At 39.9% G+C, this 20,485-nt stretch overlaps 1 protein-coding gene across 1 annotated transcript in view; it reads right to left on the reverse strand.

The window, feature by feature from the left end:
* LOC114104822 (uncharacterized) overlaps positions 1–20,485 on the reverse strand; it is a 419,591-nt gene that overhangs the window by 234,373 nt on the left and 164,733 nt on the right. The window contains 2 exon segments of the mRNA XM_071609308.1: positions 2,019–2,336; positions 2,426–2,734. Of these exon segments, the coding sequence (XP_071465409.1) occupies positions 2,019–2,336; positions 2,426–2,734 (627 nt within the window).

The raw sequence follows: 20,485 nt of genomic DNA on the forward strand, positions 1-20,485 counted from the left end.
ACAAAGCCACAAAAATGTTAAGATGAAACTTAGTAGTTATGGTTTAGAGAGAGAGTGTCCCCTAAAAGCTCATGTGAGAGATAATGAAAGAAAGTTTAAAAGTGGAATGATTGGGTTATGAGACCCTTAATCTAATTGGCACATTAATACTCTAATAGTATTAACTAGGTGTTGAGTATAGGCAGGTAGGGTGTATCTGGATGAGATGGATCCCTGGGGGCGGGCCTTTGGGGTTTATATTTTGTCCTTTTTGAGAAGAGTTCTCCCTATTTCTGCTTCTTGGTGGCCATCTGCTGACCTCTTTCCCCTGCTTCACTCTTCCACCATGATATTCTGCCTTACCTCCAGCTCCATGAAATGGAGTAGGATATCTATGGAGAGAGACCTCTGAAACCTTGGACTTCAAAATAAACTTTTTCTCCTAAAATTGGTCTTGTCAGGTCTTTCTATCACAACACAAAAAAAAGCTGACTAAAACATTAATAGAATTAATTTCTAGGACATTTCATTAAAAAAACACATATAATAGCATCAACCTAAAACACCAAAAGTATGCCTAGTAAGAGTTATCTACAATCTCTGAGAGAAATTAGAGATATACCTTGCAAGTCAGTTAGCTCTATATTGATGTTTACATCAAATTCAAACTCAATATAAATACCATCATGTTATTATTGAATTAAACATATCAAGCTGTTTGTAAAATTTATGTGAAATGCATAAGACTAAGTATGACCAATGCACTGGGCAGAAAAAATAACACAATTAGAGCAGTTGCTCTAAAGTAATCTTTTAAAATATTAGTCAGAAATGCTATAAAGTTATAATTAATGAGGCATGCATGGCTACAAGCATAAAAAATGACTGAATGGAACAGAACATAACGTAGAGCATGATCAGAAATATCTGCACACTGTGTATTTCAAAGGTGACACAGCAGTGGGGAAAAAGCTTTTCAGTAATGATTCTGAGACATTTAGATGTCCAAACAACAATATGAAAGGTTTTTCACACCACACAACATATGTACAATATCAACCACAGAAAGATGTAAAAGAAATGTAACTAAACTTCTATATGATACTTTTGGAGAATATTTTTTATGATCTTATGGTAGTAAAGTTCTATTTAAAAGGGCAGTAGAATACTAAGTGTACAGGAAATATTGATACACTATGCTTCATTAAGAACAAGAATTTGGCTGCAGAAGGAACACCATAACAGGAGAGGGTCCTGGATTAAAAACCATATACAAATATATCCATATTTGCACCAAAAGATATTGACATGGTAATTTGTAGGATCATTATTTGGGCACTCAAAAAGTGCAAACTACTCAAATCTCCACATAACTTGAATGGATCAATACATGATCCTGTGTTATTTGACAGAAAACTCTACAGTTGTAAAAATAAATGAGATTAGGCTAAAAATAAAAACATGGATAAATTCTAAATATTATGTTGAGTCAAAGTAGACATAAATAGAAAACATGCTATGACTTTACATAAAGCTCAAATCCTGACAAAAATTATCTTTGGCAGCATTTAGAGTGGTCTTCTTTGGAAGGGAGGAAGGCACAGTGACTGAAGCATCTGCAGGTGACTTCTGGGAGCAGCTGATTATCTCTGATGGCCCAGGGTGAGAAACTTGACAGAGCTATTACTCATTATTATACAGTGTTCTCTATGAATTGCAATAACAATACTAATACTAATAATAATAATGCTTACTTAAAACTATTCCTCATAATACCCCTTGACAGGGCCTGAAAGATGAATGATAATTGAGAAGAATCATATTTTACAACAGAATGTCTCACTTCTGAACTCACACTATCTGCTCTTAGAGACATGTTACTCAAGTACAAATCAGTCCTGACCATTTTTCACGAGCCAAACATCTGTATATCCTGATAGAAGACAGGGTTTATCAACATCCCACATTTTCCTTACCCCCATAGAGTGTGTAGGGAGGTTAAGGTCCTGCTGTGAATCTCACCTAAGCAGACAACTTACCTGAACAGACCACAGAGGCTGTGTTTCCACGGGCACAGGCAGGAACACCCAGGGCAGTCACAGGGCAATTCCACAGGAAGGACTCAGACCCTGAGCAGTGGAATTGGTCTCTCCAGATCTCATCTCCTCCTTCCACAAAGTATGCTCCCTTTGGGGTGGAGATGGCGACTCCACAGCCCAGCTGACGGCAAACTACATTGGCATTGGCCATATTCCAGTTGGAGGCACAGAGTGTTCTCCAGCCTCCAGAGGTCTTCATCTCCACTTGACCCTCACACTGAGAGCTCCCATTTTTCATGAGCCGAACATCTGTATATCCTGGTAGAAGACAGGGTTTAGCAACATCACATATTTTTCTTATCCCCACAGAGTGCATAGAGAGGTTAAGGTCCAGCTGTGAGTCTCACCTGAGCAGACAACTTGCACAGCCCCTCTGTGTAGGCAGCTGCCTCCAGGACAGGGCACTCTGGGGCAAAACCAGAGCCCAGGTTCCTGTCCCGTACACTGGAACTCTTCAGCCCAGACCTGTTCACCAGGCTCTCTGAAGGGCAGGTTCCCCAGGACAAATGTAGCCTTGCCACACCCCAGCTCTGCACAGATGACCTGGGATGTGGGTAATGTGAAATTCCCATCAGATACTGGAATCCACTCTCCTCCAGAATTCACTTCCACTCGCCCGGAGCAAGGTCCATGTCCTCCAATCAGATGCACAAATCCTGTGGGAGAAAAAACAACAAGTATCAGGGAATAGAACAGGAAGTTGCAAGTCACAGGTAATGCTGTGAAATCTTTCATTTTCCATGGTTAGTTTCAGGGAGTGGATTTAACAGAGGGTGCCTGCTGAGGTCCAGCCCCAGGGGGTGGGTTGGGGGGAGTGGGGTTCCAGGAGTCCTGAAGGAGGAGAAGTGACAGCGAAAGAAGAGGAGTCGGGAGGATAGGTTGCAAGTTACAAGCAGCCTCCAGAAGACATGTCTGCTGCCCCTGGAGTGATCTTTATTTTTATACCTTTTTTACAGGTGTTTTTTCAGGTAGTTAATGGACAGCTTCAAAGCCTGAAACTTTTTTTGATTTACATAATTTTCAAGAGTTACAATCTTTTCTGACATACATTGATTACCTAAGATATTGAGTACATTGTTCAAAATATTTTTCTGTAACCTTAGCTAATGATGATTAAGCTTTTAGGTTTTTACCTCAATCATTAGGTGCTAGGTGACACAACTAGACTACATGACTCCTAACCTATTATTCACTTCTAACTTTAAAGCATACCTAAAATTATTTCATTAACCTTTAACTTTAAAGCATACTTATGATTATTGGTAAGCTTTCTTACTTGTAAACTAAAATCCCAGTAAAGCACTCTTAAAGTTGTGAAAGTCTATTATTTAAAAGCCTACTACTCTGAAGTGCCTCCAAAATATATATCTATGTAAATTTTACATTATTCTATTTTTAATTTCCAAGGAAATTTTCTTTTTTCATATGACCTATTCAACTGCTTTCTTAAAGAACTTCCTTGATACTTGGTCAAAGCACACCAACTACAATGTCTTTGTAATCTTTAACTAAAGGGCAGGCTTTACACCTCAACCCATTTGTCATTTATATTAACTATGTGTTTTCCATTTTCATCAAAAATTTCTGTGTAAGGCAAAGGAGGGTCTATTGGTTGGGGAATGTATTTTTATTAGCCTCTTGTCCTCGAGGGCGATACCATAAGCTACATAGGTGGTCCTTGTACAGTTGGCACAGCAATTGTTTTTCTGTAGCTAGGCTGTTGTACAATTTGTGGCTTTAGGATGGGGTTGGGGGGGGGGCTAGTGTAAATTGTTAACCATGGGATAAATATTTCTTGTTGTTTAGGCTTGAGGGATAACACCATTGTTTGTATCCGGAGAGATACTGAAATGCATCTCATGGCATGTCTCAATTGAATCCTTACTCTCATTCTGGGAATTTTCCTGCAATCTCGGGCAATATGTGCTTTTAGTATTGATTGATGTATGCCCTATTATCCATATCATGAGTATCATAAAACAAAACACTTAACATTCCTAATAGTTCCAGTTTCCAGATGGTGCGGCCCTGCCGCAGCATCCCCCACGCTTTGACCCTGTCAGACAGCGGGTGCAGGAACGTCTTCACCAGGTGCCAAAATGTGAATTCTATGCATGCATATACATAACATGTATATGTGTGTGTTCAAAGAAATGAATATATATATATATATATATATATATATATATATATATATATATATATATAATGTGTAATATGCCTTTTTCTTTTATATGGATGTATTATTATTCATATTATAAAAGTGTATATTTGTATGACTTTCTGTGACAGTTTACCTAATTTTTTTTAAATAAGATCCATATCTATCCACTGAATGTGAACTCCATGTACAAAAAGATTATGATTAATTTTTCACTATTTTATGCCCTGAAACTTTCAATTCAGATAATAATTCCAACAAAGATAAAATTTGTTAATGAATGAAAAATTCAATATGTATCAAAAACTGACAATTTATATTTATTTCCCATTTGGGGATGAGAAAAGAGCTCACTAAATAGTGTGAGACTGAGCTTATTGTAACTAAAGTAATCAGGGTTCTTTATATCATACTTCCTATTACAGAAGACAGACAATTTAGAAGTAGGAAGTGAATTTATACAGAGATTTGAGCATGGTGTTTTGGTTTTTTTATGTGTGTGTTTTTAAGTTATTACTTTGTTTCTAATAAGCACAGTTTGACAAATCCATGATGCATCTATTGAAGCTGATCAATTTCAAGTATAGGTTCAGACATTTGGGAGAGCATTTGATTACCAATGTAAAATTGTAATATAACAGTAATTTTGTGTAGTGAGGAAGTTCAGCAAGGAATCATTTCTTAAGAGAATACTTTGTGCAATATTTTTCCCTAACTAAACCATCAAAGTGGAAAGACAATCAAAAGCATTAATCTACATTATTAAAATTGTTACTTAAAACATTATAATTGGAATACTCCCTTTTCTCTCTAAAGCTGATGTACTAACATGAAGTGTGGATTCCTGAAGTCTTACTATATTGGTAATTTTAATTTATACCATTATTATAGAGGAATAATGATAAACATTATCTTATAGAGTCAAAATTCCAAACTGAATTCACTAATCTTTAGGAGGTTATGTTTTTAAGAATATGAGACCTGCAGGTACATCATAAAAATCAGCCAGCAATACAATTATCCAGTGACAGGAACAACAAAGATCAGCCTCCAGAACAGAAACCTGACTGGCTGAAGGCTCTGCCTGTGGATGCAGCCAGGTCTTCTTCTCTGTGAACTCTGGTTTTCACACAGTTCCACCTTCACATTAAAGGTCAACATCAGCACCATCAGAGAGGGCCACCAGTTTTGCATGACTAATTGTAGTTTTAGCTCAGATAGAAACACAATCTCGCCTTCATTGGCATTATTTCCTTTTTATTTTCCTTTATTTCATTCTCTATGGCCCTTTTCTAGCATCCAAGAATTAGAATTGCTGAGCTGAGATAGAATAACATTACATCCCGGTTCTATCTGAGATAATCCACTGTGATATCTGAGTACAGTGTCCTCTAGATAAAATATTAAGAGGGCATCTTTGTCTTGGGCACTGAATTCTATTGCAATATCAAACAATTTGCAGAGATTTTTGTATAATTTCCATTAATAAAAATTGGAAAAATTTCAGATAAAGAAATAGATCACCCAATGCAGGCTTCACCTTTACTCTTCTATTCTTCAGTGATGGTAAAGACCTAATCCAGCCATAGCCTGAGAGGGCAAAGTGTAAAATTTATACAGTACATGTACCGAGATGATCAACTGAGCATCTGTCATTGTGCAGAATAGAGATCCTGAGATGTTCAATGAGCAGGATTGTTACAAACTCAGCAATACATTTATTTATCTTTCAAAACACATTGAAGATTTATTATGTTCTGGGCACTGTATTATAAAGTACCATATATCCAAAATCCTTGAAACAATTTTTTGAAAAAGACACAATTTAGAAATTAGAGCCAGCTGCCATCAATACAGATAGTATTTTTGGAAGATGATTTACTCTGTTACACTTGATGAAATATAAACACAACAGTCAAAGTGTGGTTTAGATGCATTGTTTATATTGTTTAGATACATTGTTCTATAAACCCAAATACCCATCTAGAGAAAATGGATATTATCTGTGACCAGGGAGAGTGGAATGGTATGAATGAGCACATCAAACACACCCTGTGATGATCATGAGGACTGGCTTCTCAAAGGAAGAGACGCTCAGCAGAATATTAGGATGAGCAAACATGTGGGATCTATGTAAATGCAACTAGAACAATTTTATGATGGTGTTTATTAACTATATTATCCTTTTAATGGTTAAGTGTGTTTCCTTTAGCAAATGCACTTATTTGCTGAAATACAGGTCAACATCCAAGTTGTTAATTCTGTTTTCCATAGGACATGAAATTTCATGACAAAGATTCAGTGTGTCCACGATTCAAGGATATTTATGACAGAGGCTAGTGTGAAGGAATTAAGTATGGAATATGTTAAAAATTATTAAGAATAATGTTTTTATCAAATAATAGGCTTCAAGCAGATTGGACTGAATACAAACAGATTCAAATACACATACACACATACATGTGTATATGTATGTAGAATATAGTACTTATAAAATCATTCATATACCTACATTTAATTTTAAATAATAATATTTTAAATTATTAGACTACATATATTTATATCTAAATATTTATTAGATATTTTAGGGATAGGCATAAATAAAAGAAAATTAGTCTCTGTTTGGTATTGTCCTGTGTAGTCAAATATGTAGATGTCAAAAAGAGTCATAACATGGGCTGGGGTTGTGGCTCAGTGGTAGAGTGCTCGCCTCTCATGTGCGAGACCCTGAGTTAAATCCTTAGCACCACATAAAAATAAATAAGTGATATAAAAGTATTGGGTCTGACTACAATAAAAAATATTTTTTTAAAAAGAGTCATAACTCATGGAAAATAAATGATACCTGCTCTTTAGAAAATATTAGAGTGGGTTATAAAAAAGACTCATTCTAGGGCTTTCCTTTTAATATAACATTTTCAGTGTGTCCTCTAACATGACTTTTCCATATTGGTTAAAGTCTTTCAATTATCTGATATAACACAAATCCTTTCATGGTCTAGAATTGGGTAAGGAATCAATATCACTACTGATGATTATTTTGCTTAAAACACAATTTCACTACCTTAAAGTTGTGGGGGACAAATGTGGGGATTGAGAGTGTCAGCCAGGTTGGATCCTTCTCTCAAGACTGTAGGAGAGGATCCTTCCTTGCCCTCCCTCACTTCCGCTGGTCAATGACAGTCCTTGGTGTCCCTTGGCTCACAGATGCATCACTTTAGTTGCTGCCTCTGTGCTTACCTGTCCCTCTTCTCTGTGTCTGTCTCTGTGTTCCCTCTTTTGAGGACATGAGTCAGGTTGGATTAGGAATATGGATGACAGACTTTAGAATATGACTGAAGAATTCAGTGCAAAACAGCAGGATGAAAATTCCTCACAACCTTTCTGCTATAGTAACAGGCTCTTCTTCTAAATCTGTGATGCTTCAGTGAGGACTTTTGAATCTCCTCCTCTGATGCATCACACTTAGAGAATAGAGCCACATCCCAGTCTAATCAACTGTACCAGAAGTAGTAAGACTGGTAAGAGAAGGCATGTTTGCCTTAGTCCCTAGAGACAAAGCAGTGATTGACAACAATGACGTGAAAAGAAAAAGAAAAAAGGAAACGGTTCTTTATTTTTCCCCATGATTGCCTGTTGTTTCAATCATGACCACCAATTGAAATTGCATGAAGCATGGTAAGGACATTTCAATATCTGAATGAGACTGGTATTTTCATGACATGTCTTAATGTTGAAATAATTCCATAGATATTGTCATGTGAGGTACATAGATTTTGGGTTCACCAGAGCCATCTATATGTTTGTTTGAAACAGTATCAATATTTTTTTCTGTGTCTTGTGCCTAACATTTCTCCACATGAGGGCCATGACAGAGCCTGACTGACTTGAGCTCATCACTCAGCTTGTGCCTGACTCATCTGAGGACAGGGGTTGAATTTTCAGGGTGAAGACTGGGCTGACACTGAAGGCTACTCTCCAGCTCTTTGTGCTTTTAGAGGAAATCGTTCTTCCCAATTTCACCTGAAAGATATTAGGACTTATGTGTATATAAGAGGGATAGCAGAGAAAGAACAATTTTACCAAGAACCACTGAATGGAGAATTAATACATGGAACCAAATTCCATGAAAACTCCAAAGGACCAACACAGCAAAAATCAAAAGTAACTTCAAAACCTTAAGGTTTGACAGCTACATATTGAACACTAAAAATCAATTTCTGCTTATTATGTTATAAATCAGAAGAGGTAGAGACACACTCATGCTTTAGTCCAAAAGGAGGATGCATCAAAGCCCACAGCAACCAACCAAGGAATATGGTCCTGCTCTGTGGCCTAAGGAACTTGTAGGATTGGCACTAAAAAGAACTGAAGGTGCAGAGTGTGTGTTTGGCACATGGAAGAAAATGGACTCTTTTGGTGGCTTCTCTAATAGGGACAAACAGATGAGCAGCTCACAGGCAAGGTCTGGGTGTTGGTTGGTTCCTGTATAAATAAATAAGGTACTGTGGTGTTTATAGTAAATTCATCCTCAGTCTCAATTTCTCTTCCTAAAACTCTCTATCTGAATTCTCCAGTAACCTAAATTCCTTGACACAATGGCCCTTTTCATGGCTATTTAAAGCTCCACAGTGATAAATGCTCTCAACAGTTAAAAGTTACTAAAAATGTTAAAAGTTACTAAAAATGATATATTGTTGAAGATGCTCATATGCTACATCCTTATGCCTTGACAGAAAAGAGAGAACCTGGCAAGAATAAGTGACTTGTTAGAGGTTAGAAACATTGTGTCATCCAGATCATTCCACCATGACCTCATTTCTGCCTCTGAGCAACAGTTCTTCTGGCTTCAACTTCCCCACATCCCAGCTGCCCCCTACTCTATCCTCCAGCCCATCATTGAGGACATATCATGTTCTTTGCTCCTTGGTGCCTCATCTCTACTCTTATTTCACAGAGGTGGCCTCCACTTTACAAACTGGATTCATTTGCAAAAAAATGCTTTAGTCAAGTCCCAGAAGGGCTTGTAGGGACCTGGGCTCCAGGAAACTACTCTTTATGTACCTGTATCAGCTCTTGGGAGATCCCCAATTCTCCACATCCCATCTTTTAGAAATCTAGGGCTCTTTCAGCTTGTGGAAATGACCTCTCTCACTTCCCATCACCATTGGGCTCAAATTGATCCAGGTAAACAAAAGAGGCAGGGTGGCCAGGTTGATTTTCAACATCTTTCTTCAAGATTACCCTTTATTTACTCCACTAAGACCAAGATTGCTTCCTCTACCCTGCCTATAGCTGGGACTCATCTGCATACAACCAGTTCTCTAGGGTTTTGATTATAAGTCTTGATTCTCTATCCATCTGTTTCTTCATCCATGACTTCACAATCTTACTATACTCTTTAGGGAACAGAACTGTATCATCTGAGTGGATAGGAATGTCTCTATCAGATGTGGAGACATTGGCCAGGCAGAGGTTCACATAGATCCCAGTATCTTCTTTGAAAACCAAACTTGCTCTGTATTCTTGGGCTTCTCAGTCATCTCTGAAAGCCAGAGGTGGCAGCATGAACTTCCCTTTGAGGCACAGGAAGAGGATAATGAGAGTGATCATTGGAGGACCAGAAATTGGCAAAAATGTGTGTAATCAGGAAAGGTAAAATGGGGCAAAGGGATCTTCAAAGGAGACATAACCTAAACTTTCCGCCTGATAGAGGAGACAGGTATTCCAGGAGAGTATTGAAAGTCTGCTTCCCTGTTTTTTAATTCAAAATACTAATTTCTTTTCAGAATTTGCTATGTTCCAGAAATATTTTTAGGTGTTGAGTATGAATATTTCAAGGAAATAATGCAGACCAAAACCACCCATTTAAAGCCATTTGAACTTTATGAGAGATCTGGTTGGGAAAAGAAAAAAAAATGCATTTGCAGAGGTCCACTGATTCACATGAATCATTCTCACTAGAGTAAATTAAAACTTATAGTTAGATATATCCTTGTCTGATTCTTTGCTTAAAGGATATATTGCTTTGTTGGGCAAGTTTCATGTCTTAAAAAGGTGTCATCCACAGGGCCTTTTCTCCCCCCATTCTGTCCTCAATACCTCATCTTTGAGTCACTCTGACAATTAATTCTTCTTCTTTTATATAGTGAGGGTGTACAGAATTCACACAAATGTATAGGGAGTCACCACCCTAAACCAGGGTCTTAAGTCCAGGCACTGTAAGCTTCCTCTGTCTTTCTCAGAATGTTCTATTTGATCCCTTCTCATTCTTATCAAATTTACCTCTCAGTGCACCTCTCTTGTATTATTGAATCCATCACATATAAACTACATAACCTTCCCCCATATCTTGTCACTTGTAGCATTTTCCTCCTTTTTTTCATTTAAATTAAATATATTTCAACTGATGCCCCAAACATAAATAATATATCTATTAATGGAGTAAATAGATTTATTGATGCTTGTGTACATTGTGTTATCTTGTTTGTTCAAACACTGTTTATTTCCTTCTGTGAAAATTTTCAATATGTTCTCTTCCTGCTTTTTTGAAATGTTTCTTATTGTTATCTGCAGTCACCCAACTATGCAACACTGCACCAGAACTTCTTGTTCCTATCTAAGTAAAACCTATAAGTGATTGATCAGTCTGTAGTCTTACATTTCTAACCCCTACACTTTCCATCCTATAGTAATCACAATTCTAGTTTAAACTTCTAAACTTTTATTAGATCAACTCTTTCAGATTTGACTTATAATGAGATTACTAGACCCTTGTCCTTCGTGGCTTGAGTTATTTCACTTAACCTAGTGATTTTTAGGTCAAGGTTTTCATTCCTTTTTTTCTTATTCTTCTTCTTCCTCTTCTTTTTTTTTTTTTTTTTTTTTTTTTTGGCTGAAGAGTATTCCATTATGCAAATGTACTTCATTGTATCCATTTGTTAGGTGATGGACACAGATTGTTTCTGCATCTTAGCTACTGTCAGTAGTGCTGCCATATACATGGGAATACAGATGTCTCTTCAATATCTTGATTTCATTTCCTTTGAATGTATGCTCAGCAGTGGATTTCTGTATTGTAAGATAATTTGGGGAGGGGCTGTCTGATAATGACTTAATGTATTTGTATTTCCTTTGTTTGTAAAGTACAGCTTTGCTGTGTTCTATATTTTTGATTGACAGATTTTTTTTCTTCAGTTCTATGAAAATCTCATAGCACTCACTTCTGGTCTACATGATTCCTATTGGGAAGTTCACTATCAGGTGAATAAGCTCACCCTTATGTGTTCTTTGTTTTTTTTTTTTTTTTTTTTTTTTTTTTTTTTCTCTTGATTCCTTGAGAATCTTTAGCTTTCATCCCTGAGAACGCTATTATAATATGTAATGATAAGAGTTCAAAGTTTACAGGTCAATTCTGGACTTTTCACCCTCAAGCAGAGACTTAAGTCTCTCCATAGTGTGCTGCCTGGTGCTTTGGGAAGCAATAAGGAGGGTGGTCCTGTGGCCACAAATGCTGCAATGCTATGTCACACTCTGAGGCCACAGCCTGCCAAGGCAACACAGAACTGGGGAGGGACCAAGGCCCTCAATGCTATGAACTGCCTATTGGTGAAGTGGACTTATGGCCCAAGACTCTTACAACTAGCCACAGGCTCTTTTTGAGTCTGTCCCACCGCACACAGATCTTGCTCTCTTTATGAGCTCTGTCCCACCTTTGAGGACTGTAATCCCTACTGAGTGCTGAGTATCACCATGGTGGGCCCAGCATTTTGCTCTAAAACAAAATCCTGTTTCTGCTCTTGTGTCCTGCTCCTTAGCAAGTCAAGTCTTGATTTTCCTTCTTTTTTTTTTTTTTTTTTTTTTAAATTTTTTATTGTGGGTTGTTCAAAACATTACAAATTTCTTGACATATCATATTCCACACTTTGATTCAAGTGGGTTATGAACTCCCACCTTCACCCCATACACAGATTGCAGAATCACATCAGTTACACATCCATTGATTTACAAATTGCCATACTAGTGTCTGTTGTGCTCCACTGCCTTTCCCATCCTCCACCCTCCCCCCTCCCCACCTCTCCCCTCCCCTCCCCACCTCTCCCCTCCCCTCCCCTCCTCTCTCTCTACCTCCTCCACTGTATAACCCTGAGGGTCTCCTTCCATTACCATGTAATTTCCCTTCTCTCTCCCTTTCCCTCCCACCTCTCATCCCTGTTAAATGTTAATCTTCTTCTCCTGTTCTTCGTCCCTACACTGTTCTTAGTTACTCTCCTTATATCAAAGAAGACATTTGGCATTTGTTTTTTAGGGATTGGCTAGCTTCACTTAGCATAATCTGCTCTAATGCCATCCATTTCCCTGTAAATTCTATGATTTTGTCATTTTTTAATGCAGAGTAATACTCCATTGTGTATAAATGCCACATTTTTTTTATCCATTCGTCTATTGAAGGGCATCTAGGTTGGTTCCACAGTCTTGCTATTGTGAACTGTGCTGCTATGAACATCGATGTAGCAGTGTCCCTGTAGCATGCTCTTTTTAGGTCTTTAGGGAATAGACCAAGAAGGGGAATAGCTGGGTCAAATGGTGGCTCCATTCCCAGCTTTCCAAGAAATCTCCATACTGCTTTCCAAATTGGCTGCACCAATCTGCAGTCCCACCAGCAATGTACAAGTGTACCCTTTTCCCCACATCCTCGCCAGCACTTGTTGTTGTTTGACTTCCTAATGGCTGACAATCTTACTGGAGTGAGATGGTATCTTAGGGTGGTTTTGATTTGCATTTCTCTGACAGCTAGAGATGTTGAGCATTTTTTCATGTACTTGTTGATTGACTGTATGTCCTCTTCTGAGAAGTGTCTGTTCAGGTCCTTGGCCCATTTGTTGATTGGGTTGTTTGTTTTCTTATTGTCTAATTTTTTGAGTTCTTTGTATACTCTGGATATTAGGGCTCTATCTGAAGTGTGAGGAGTAAAGATTTGTTCCCAGGGTGTAGGCTCCCTATTTACCTCTCTTATTGTTTCTTTTGCTGAGAAAAAACTTTTTAGTTTGAGTAAGTCCCATTTGTTGATTCTAGTTATTAACTTTTGTGCTATGGGTGTCCTATTGAGGAATTTGGAGCCCGACCCCACCGACTGTAGATCGTAGCCAACTTTTTCTTCTATCAGACGGCGCGTCTCTGATTTGATATCAAGCTCCTTGATCCATTTTGAATTCACTTTTGTGCATGGCGAGAGAAAGGGATTCAGTTTCATTTTGTTGCATATGGATTTCCAGTTTTCCCAGCACCATTTGTTGAAGATGCTATCCTTCCTCCATTGCATGCTTTTAGCCCCTTTATCAAATATAAGATAGTTGTAGTTTTGTGGATTGGTTTCTGTGTCCTCTATTCTGTACCATTGGTCCACCCGCCTGTTTTGGTACCAGTACCATGCTGTTTTTGTTACTATTGCTCTGTAGTATAGTTTGAAGTCTGGTATCGCTATACCGCCTGATTCACACTTCCTGCTTAGCATTGTTTTTGCTATTCTGGGTCTTTTATTTTTCCATATGAATTTCATGATTGCTTTCTCTATTTCTACAAGAAATGCCGATGGGATTTTGATTGGCATTGCATTAAACCTATAGAGAACTTTTGGTAATATCGCCATTTTGATGATGTTAGTTCTGCCTATCCATGAACAGGGTATATTTTTCCATCTTCTAAGATCTTCTTCTATTTCTCTCTTTAGGGTTCTGTAGTTTTCATTGTATAAGTCTTTCACCTCTTTTGTTAGGTTGATTCCCAAGTATTTTATTTTTTTTGAAGATATTTTGAATGGAGTGGTTGTCCTCATTTCCAATTCAGAGGATTTGTCGCTGATATACAGGAATGCCTTTGATTTATGTGTGTTGATTTTATATCCTGCCACTTTGCTGAATTCATTTATTAGCTCTAATAGTTTCTTTGTAGAGCCTTTTGGGTCTGCTAGGTATAGAATCATATCATCTGCAAATAGTGATAATTTAAGTTCTTCTTTTCCTATTTTTATGCCTTTAATTTCTTTCGTCTGTCTAATTGCTCTGGCCAGTGTTTCGAGAACTATGTTGAACAGAAGTGGAGAGAGAGGGCATCCCTGTCTAGTTCCAGATTTTAGAGGGAATGCCTTCAGTTTTTCTCCATTCAGAATGATGCTAGCCTGAGGCTTAGCATAGATTGCTTTTACAATATTGAGGTATGTTCCTGTTATCCCTAGTTTTTCTAGAGTTTTGAACATAAAGGGATGCTGTACTTTGTCAAATGCTTTTTCCGCATCTATCGAGATGATCATATGGTTCTTATTTTTAAGTCTATTGATGTGGTGAATAACATTTATTGATTTCCGTATATTGAACCAGCCTTGCATCCCAGGGATGAATCCTACTTGATCATGGTGTACAATTTTTTTGATATGTTTTTGTATCCGATTCGCCAGAATTTTATTGAGGATTTTTGCATCTAGGTTCATTAGAGATATTGGTCTGTAGTTTTCTTTCTTTGAAGTGTCTTTGTCTGGTTTAGGTATCAGGGTGATGTTGGCCTCATAGAATGAATTTGGAAGTTCTCCCTCCTTTTCTATTTCCTGAAGTAGCTTGAAAAGTATTGGTATTAGTTCTTCTTTAAAGGTTTTGTAAAATTCTGCTGTATACCCATCTGGACCTGGGCTTTTCTTAGTTGGTAGTCTTTTTATGGTTTCTTCTATTTCCTCAATTGATATTGGTCTGTTTAGGTTTTCTATATCCTCCTGACTCAATCTGGGCAGATCATATGACTTAAGAAATTTATCTATGCCTTCACTATCTTCTAATTTATTGGAGTATAAGGATTCAAAATAGTTTTTGATTATCTTCTGTATTTCTGAAGTGTCTGTTGTGATATTGCCTTTTTCATCCCGTATGCTAGTAATTTGAGTTCTCTCTCTTCTTCTCTTCGCTAGCATCGCTAAGGGTCTGTCGATTTTGTTTATTTTTTCAAAGAACCAACTTTTAGTTTTGTCAATTTTTTCAATTGTTTCTTTTGTTTCGATTTCATTAATTTCAGCTCTGATTTTAATTATTTCTTGCCTTCTACTTCTTTTGCTGTTGTTTTGCTCTTCATTTTCCAGGATTTTGAGATGAAGTATGAGATCATTTATTTGTTGGTTTTTTCTTTTTTTAAGGAATGAACTCCAAGCAATGAATTTTCCTCTTAGAACTGCTTTCAATGTGTCCCATAGATTCCGATATGTTGTGTCTGTGTTTTCATTTATCTCTAAGAATTTTTTGATTTCCTTCTTGATGTCTTCTATAACCCATTGATCGTTCAGTAACCTATTGTTCATTCTCCAAGTGATGTATGCTTTTTCCTTCCTTCTTTTATCGTTGATTTTCAGTTTCATTCCATTATGATCAGATAAGATGCATGGTATTATCTCTACTCCTTTATATTGTCTAAGAGTTGCCCTGTGACATAATATATGATCTATTTTTGAGAAGGATCCATGTGCTGCTGAGAAAAAAGTGTAACTGCTTGATGTTGGGTGGTATATTCTATATATGTCAATTAGGTCTAGGTTATTAATAGTGTTATTGAGTTCTATAGTTTCCTTATTCAACTTTTGTTTGGAAGATCTGTCCAGTGGCGAGAGAGGTGTGTTGAAGTCTCCCATGATTATGGTATGGTGGTCTATTAGACTCTTGAACTTGAGAAGAGTTTGTTTGACGAATATAGCTGCACCCTTGTTTGGGGCATAAATATTTATGATTGTTATGTCTTGTTGGTGTATGGTTCCCTTAAGCAGTATGTAGTGTCCCTCTTTATCTCTTTTGATTAACTTTGGCTTGAAATCTATTTTATTTGATATGAGTATGGACACTCCTGCTTGTTTCCGAAGTCCATATGAGTGATATGATTTTTCCCAACCTTTCACCTTCAGCCTATGTATGTCCTTTCCTATCAAATGCGTCTCCTGTAGGCAGCATATTGTTGGGTCTTGTTTTGTGATCCATTCTACTAGCCTGTGTCTCTTAATTGGTGAGTTTAAGCCATTAACATTTAGGGTTATTATTGAGATATGGGTTGTTCTTCCAGCCATATTTGTTTATTTCTGTTACTAAACATGGTTTGTTTTCCTCTTTGATTATCCCCCCCCCCCTTTACTGTCCTACCTCCCACTGTTGGTTTTCATTGTTATTTTCCATTTCCTCTTCCTGTAATGCTTTGGCGAGGATGTTTTGAAGAGATGGTTTTCTAGCTGCGAATTCTTTAAACTTTTGTTTATCGTGGAAGGTTTTAATTTCATCCTCCATCCTGAAGCTTAATTTCGCTGGATACACAATTCTTGGTTGGAACCCATTTTCTTTCAGTGTTTGAAATATGTTATTCCAGGATCTTCTAGCTTTCAGAGTCTGTGTTGACAGATCAGCTGTTATCCTAATTGGCTTACCCCTAAATGTAATCTGCTTCCTTTCTCTAGTAGCTTTTAAAATTCTCTCCTTATTCTGTATGTTGGGCATCTTCATTATAATGTGTCTAGGTGTGGATCTCTTATGATTTTGCACATTCAGTGTCCTGTAGGCTTCTAGGATTTGGGATTCTGTCTCATTCTTCAAGTCTGGGAAGTTTTCTTGTATTATTTCATTGAATAGACTTCTCATTCCTTTGGTTTGGAGCTCTGTACCTTCCTGTATCCCAATGACTCTTAAATTTGGTCTCTTAATGTTATCCCATATTTCTTGGATGTTCTGCTCATGGTTTCTTAACAGTCTTGCTGAGCTGTCTATGTTCTTTTCCAGTTGAAATACTTTGTCTTCATTGTCTGATGTTCTATCTTCTAAGTGTTCTACTCTGCTGGTAGTATTCTCCATTGAGTTTTTAAGTTGGTTTATTGCTTCCTGCATTTCTAGGATTTCTGTTTGTTTGTTTTTTATAACCTCTATCTCCCTGTATAGTTGATCCTTTGCTTCCTGGATTTGTTTGCGTATTTCGTTGTCGAAGTGATCTTTCATTGTCTGATTTTGCTGTTTAATGTCTTCCTTGATACTCCAGATCATCTGAAGCATGTATATCCTGAATTCTTTATCTGACATTCCATCTGCTGCAGCTGTTACCTCTTCTAAAGTTGCGTTGACCAGCATTGCTTGTGGTCCTTTCTTTCCTTGTCTTTTCATACTGCTTGCGTATCTTTCCTGCAGGTGCGGGCGGCGGCTCTGCTCTCTTCTTATTCCAATTGGGGTGTCGTGGCTACCACGCCGGCAGGTCACTGGGCCTGTTCTGGGAGCTGGCGGCGGCTCTGTTCTGCCCCTACTCCAATTGGGGTGACGAGTGTACCACGCCGGCAGGCCACTGGGCCTGATCCGCCGGTCGGTTGCAGGTTTGCCTACCCTGCAGGCGCGGGCGGCGGCTCTACTCTGCCCCTACTGCAAATGGGGTGACGTGTCTGTCGTACCGGCAGGCCACTGGGCCTGTCCCGCTGGTCGGTCGCAGATCTGCCCACCTTTTGGGCACGGGTGGAGGCTCTGCTCTGCCCCTACTCCAATTGGGGTGTCGTGACTACCCCGCCTGCAGGACACTGGGCCTGTTCCTGACACGGGCGGCGACTCTGCTCTGCCACTACTCCAATTAGGGTGGTGTTTGTACCACGCCGGCAGGCTCCTGGGCCTGATCCGCAGGTCTGTTGTAGGTCTGCCTACCTTGGAGGCGCGGGCGGCGGATCTGCCCTGCCCCTCCTACCACGCCTGCGGACCCCTGGGCCTGATCTACAGGTTGATCCCTGGTCTGCTCACCCTGCGGGCACGGGTGGCGGTTCTGCTCCGCCCCCGATTGGGGTCACGTGACCACCACACCGGCAGGGCCTGATCCGGGCGTGGGAGAAGGATCTGCTCTGCCCCTACTCCAGTTGGGGTGACGTGTGTACCACACTGGCAGGCCACTGGGCCTGACCCGCCAGGCTGTCACAGGTCTGTTTACCTTGCACGCTCATTCGTCACAGCGCGAACCGCGGCTCTGCCCTGCCCCTCCTACCACGCCCATGTACCACTGGGTCGCGGGTCTGCCCACCTTGTGGTTGCGGGTGGCGGCTCCGCTCCGCCCCCTCTCCAATTGGAGTCACGCGGTCACCACGCTGGCAAGCCGCTGGGCCTGCTCCGGGCGCTGGCGGCGGCCTGGCTCCTTCCCTCTGGCTCGACGACAAATTGAGGAGACTCGGGTGACTGTGCCTCACCCCCCCTACCAGGAGACCAACTGCTTATGTCACCACTGGTATTGCTGAAGTTCCCTCCTCCGCCGCTTTCTGCAGACGTCAGATCTCTGCCATGTTGGTATCCTATGCGAATGGCAGCATTTCGTTCCCCTTGCCGGGCAACCAAAGCACCGGGTGAGTCCTGACCGGCCCTCAGCAGGACCCGGACCGAGAAGCAGTTTCCGCGGGCTCCTAGCCCCGGGCCAGGGAAGTTCCGGGAGCCGGAACTCGGCCACTCCGTGCTCGGTGTAAGCTCCTATAAATGTAAGCTCCAAGAAGCAGTCCCCGCGGGCTCAGTTCCGGGAGCCGTAATTCGGCTGCTTAGTGCTTGTTGTATGCTCTGGTAGGCGCAGGGTCCAAGAAGCAGCCTCCGCGGGCTCAGCAGCCGCTCCGCGCTGGGTATTCACTCCGATAAGATTAGGTTCTAAGAAGCACCCAGGCGCTGAGCCCTAGCAATCTGTCTGCAAGCCGCAGGCGAATTGCAGCCTGAAATTACCTGTTCTATGGCTGAATGAGCTGCGGTCAGTCGAAAACAGCGGTGGTGACGTCAGTTTACCAACATGGTGGCTGCTGGCCTCCTCTGTGGTCTGACCGGTGTGGAGAACCGAGATGGACCGCTTCCTTCCCCCGTCTCGAACCCAGAATTCAGCCCTGAGTACGGTGCTTGCGCGGCTGGCAGAAACTGCAGCGCTGTAACCCTGCGTCTCTATCCCAGCGCACGCTGCAGATTCTAGCCTCGGGCCGATTTGCTGAATAAGCAGTGCGACAAACCTCTCGCGTTTGAGTCCCCGTAGCTGATCCTCGTGCGATGGAAATCCTTCCTCCAGGTTCCGGAGCACCCCACTATTGCTGGAAATTCCTAACAAGATATCCTTTAGCCGTCCTGACTTGTCATACTCCCACACAGTGAAGCAGCACACGGGGGCAATGCACTCCCCTCGCCGCCATCTTTCCAAAACTTGATTTTCCTTCTGTCAAGATAGCTTGGAGGAGTGGTGGTGGAGATAGTCTCTTTGCTGCCCAACTAAACACAGTTCCAGAGTCTCCATCTGAGGTTACTGACATGGGAAGAAGGATTGTTGGGCTCTACTGGGCACCAGCTTAGTTCTGAGTTTCAAGTCTAAGGCCTGGACGCAAATACCTTTGCATTTCCCAACAAGGGTGCATCTTCCTTCATGCTGGGCTTCTTGGATTAAGGGAAAGGGCAACTCTTATTTTCCTTTCTCCTTCTCCTTTTCTTTTTATTATCAAAAAAGCAGGCACTTGGGCTGGCACTTGGGCTAGTGTTGTATCTCAGTGGTGGAGCACTTGCTCGTACATGTGAGGCACTGGGTTCCATCCTCAGCACCACATAAAAGTAAATAACTAAAATAAAGGTATTATGCACATCTACAACTAAAAAAAATATTTTTAAAAAAGCAGGCTTTTACCTGGGACCTTTTATTTTAAAACAGCTTGATTATTTTCTCATATCAAGCCATTTTGTGTGTGTTTATGTGGTGCATTTGTGGTAGATCACTGAATAAACACCTTGATCTTGAGTCCTAAACTACATAATGTCTTACCATAATAAATATACATTAATATTTTATTGTTTCCTACATTGATCTGGGAGCACAGTGTTTAATTCACCTCCCAAGATGAGTTATACAGAAGTTGCTTAAAAAAAAGAAATGCAGAGAGATTCTACTGTAGTAGAGAAAGGAGAAATTATGAATCAGGGCATTTCACTCACTGTTCTCTGGCCCTTCCTGCCAATGAACTGATAATTCTGATGTCTAAATCTGGAAAGCAGAATTGCAACTTTCCCGAAATCCATAAACTCCACTGTGATGTGTTTAATCCCATCCCTGTGTCCATACACGTACCAACCCAGTGCAAAAATACTTCTGACTATACATATACAAACACTGAATTCAACTGAGAAAAGTAGGGCCTCATTCTTGACTGTCCTTTGAAAAGTGCTGCAAACAGAGTATGTGTGCTAATTTTGTATGTAATCCTAAAAAA

The sequence above is a fragment of the Marmota flaviventris genome, chromosome 3 (genome assembly GCF_047511675.1).
Source record: "Marmota flaviventris isolate mMarFla1 chromosome 3, mMarFla1.hap1, whole genome shotgun sequence".
Taxonomy (NCBI): domain Eukaryota; kingdom Metazoa; phylum Chordata; class Mammalia; order Rodentia; family Sciuridae; genus Marmota; species Marmota flaviventris.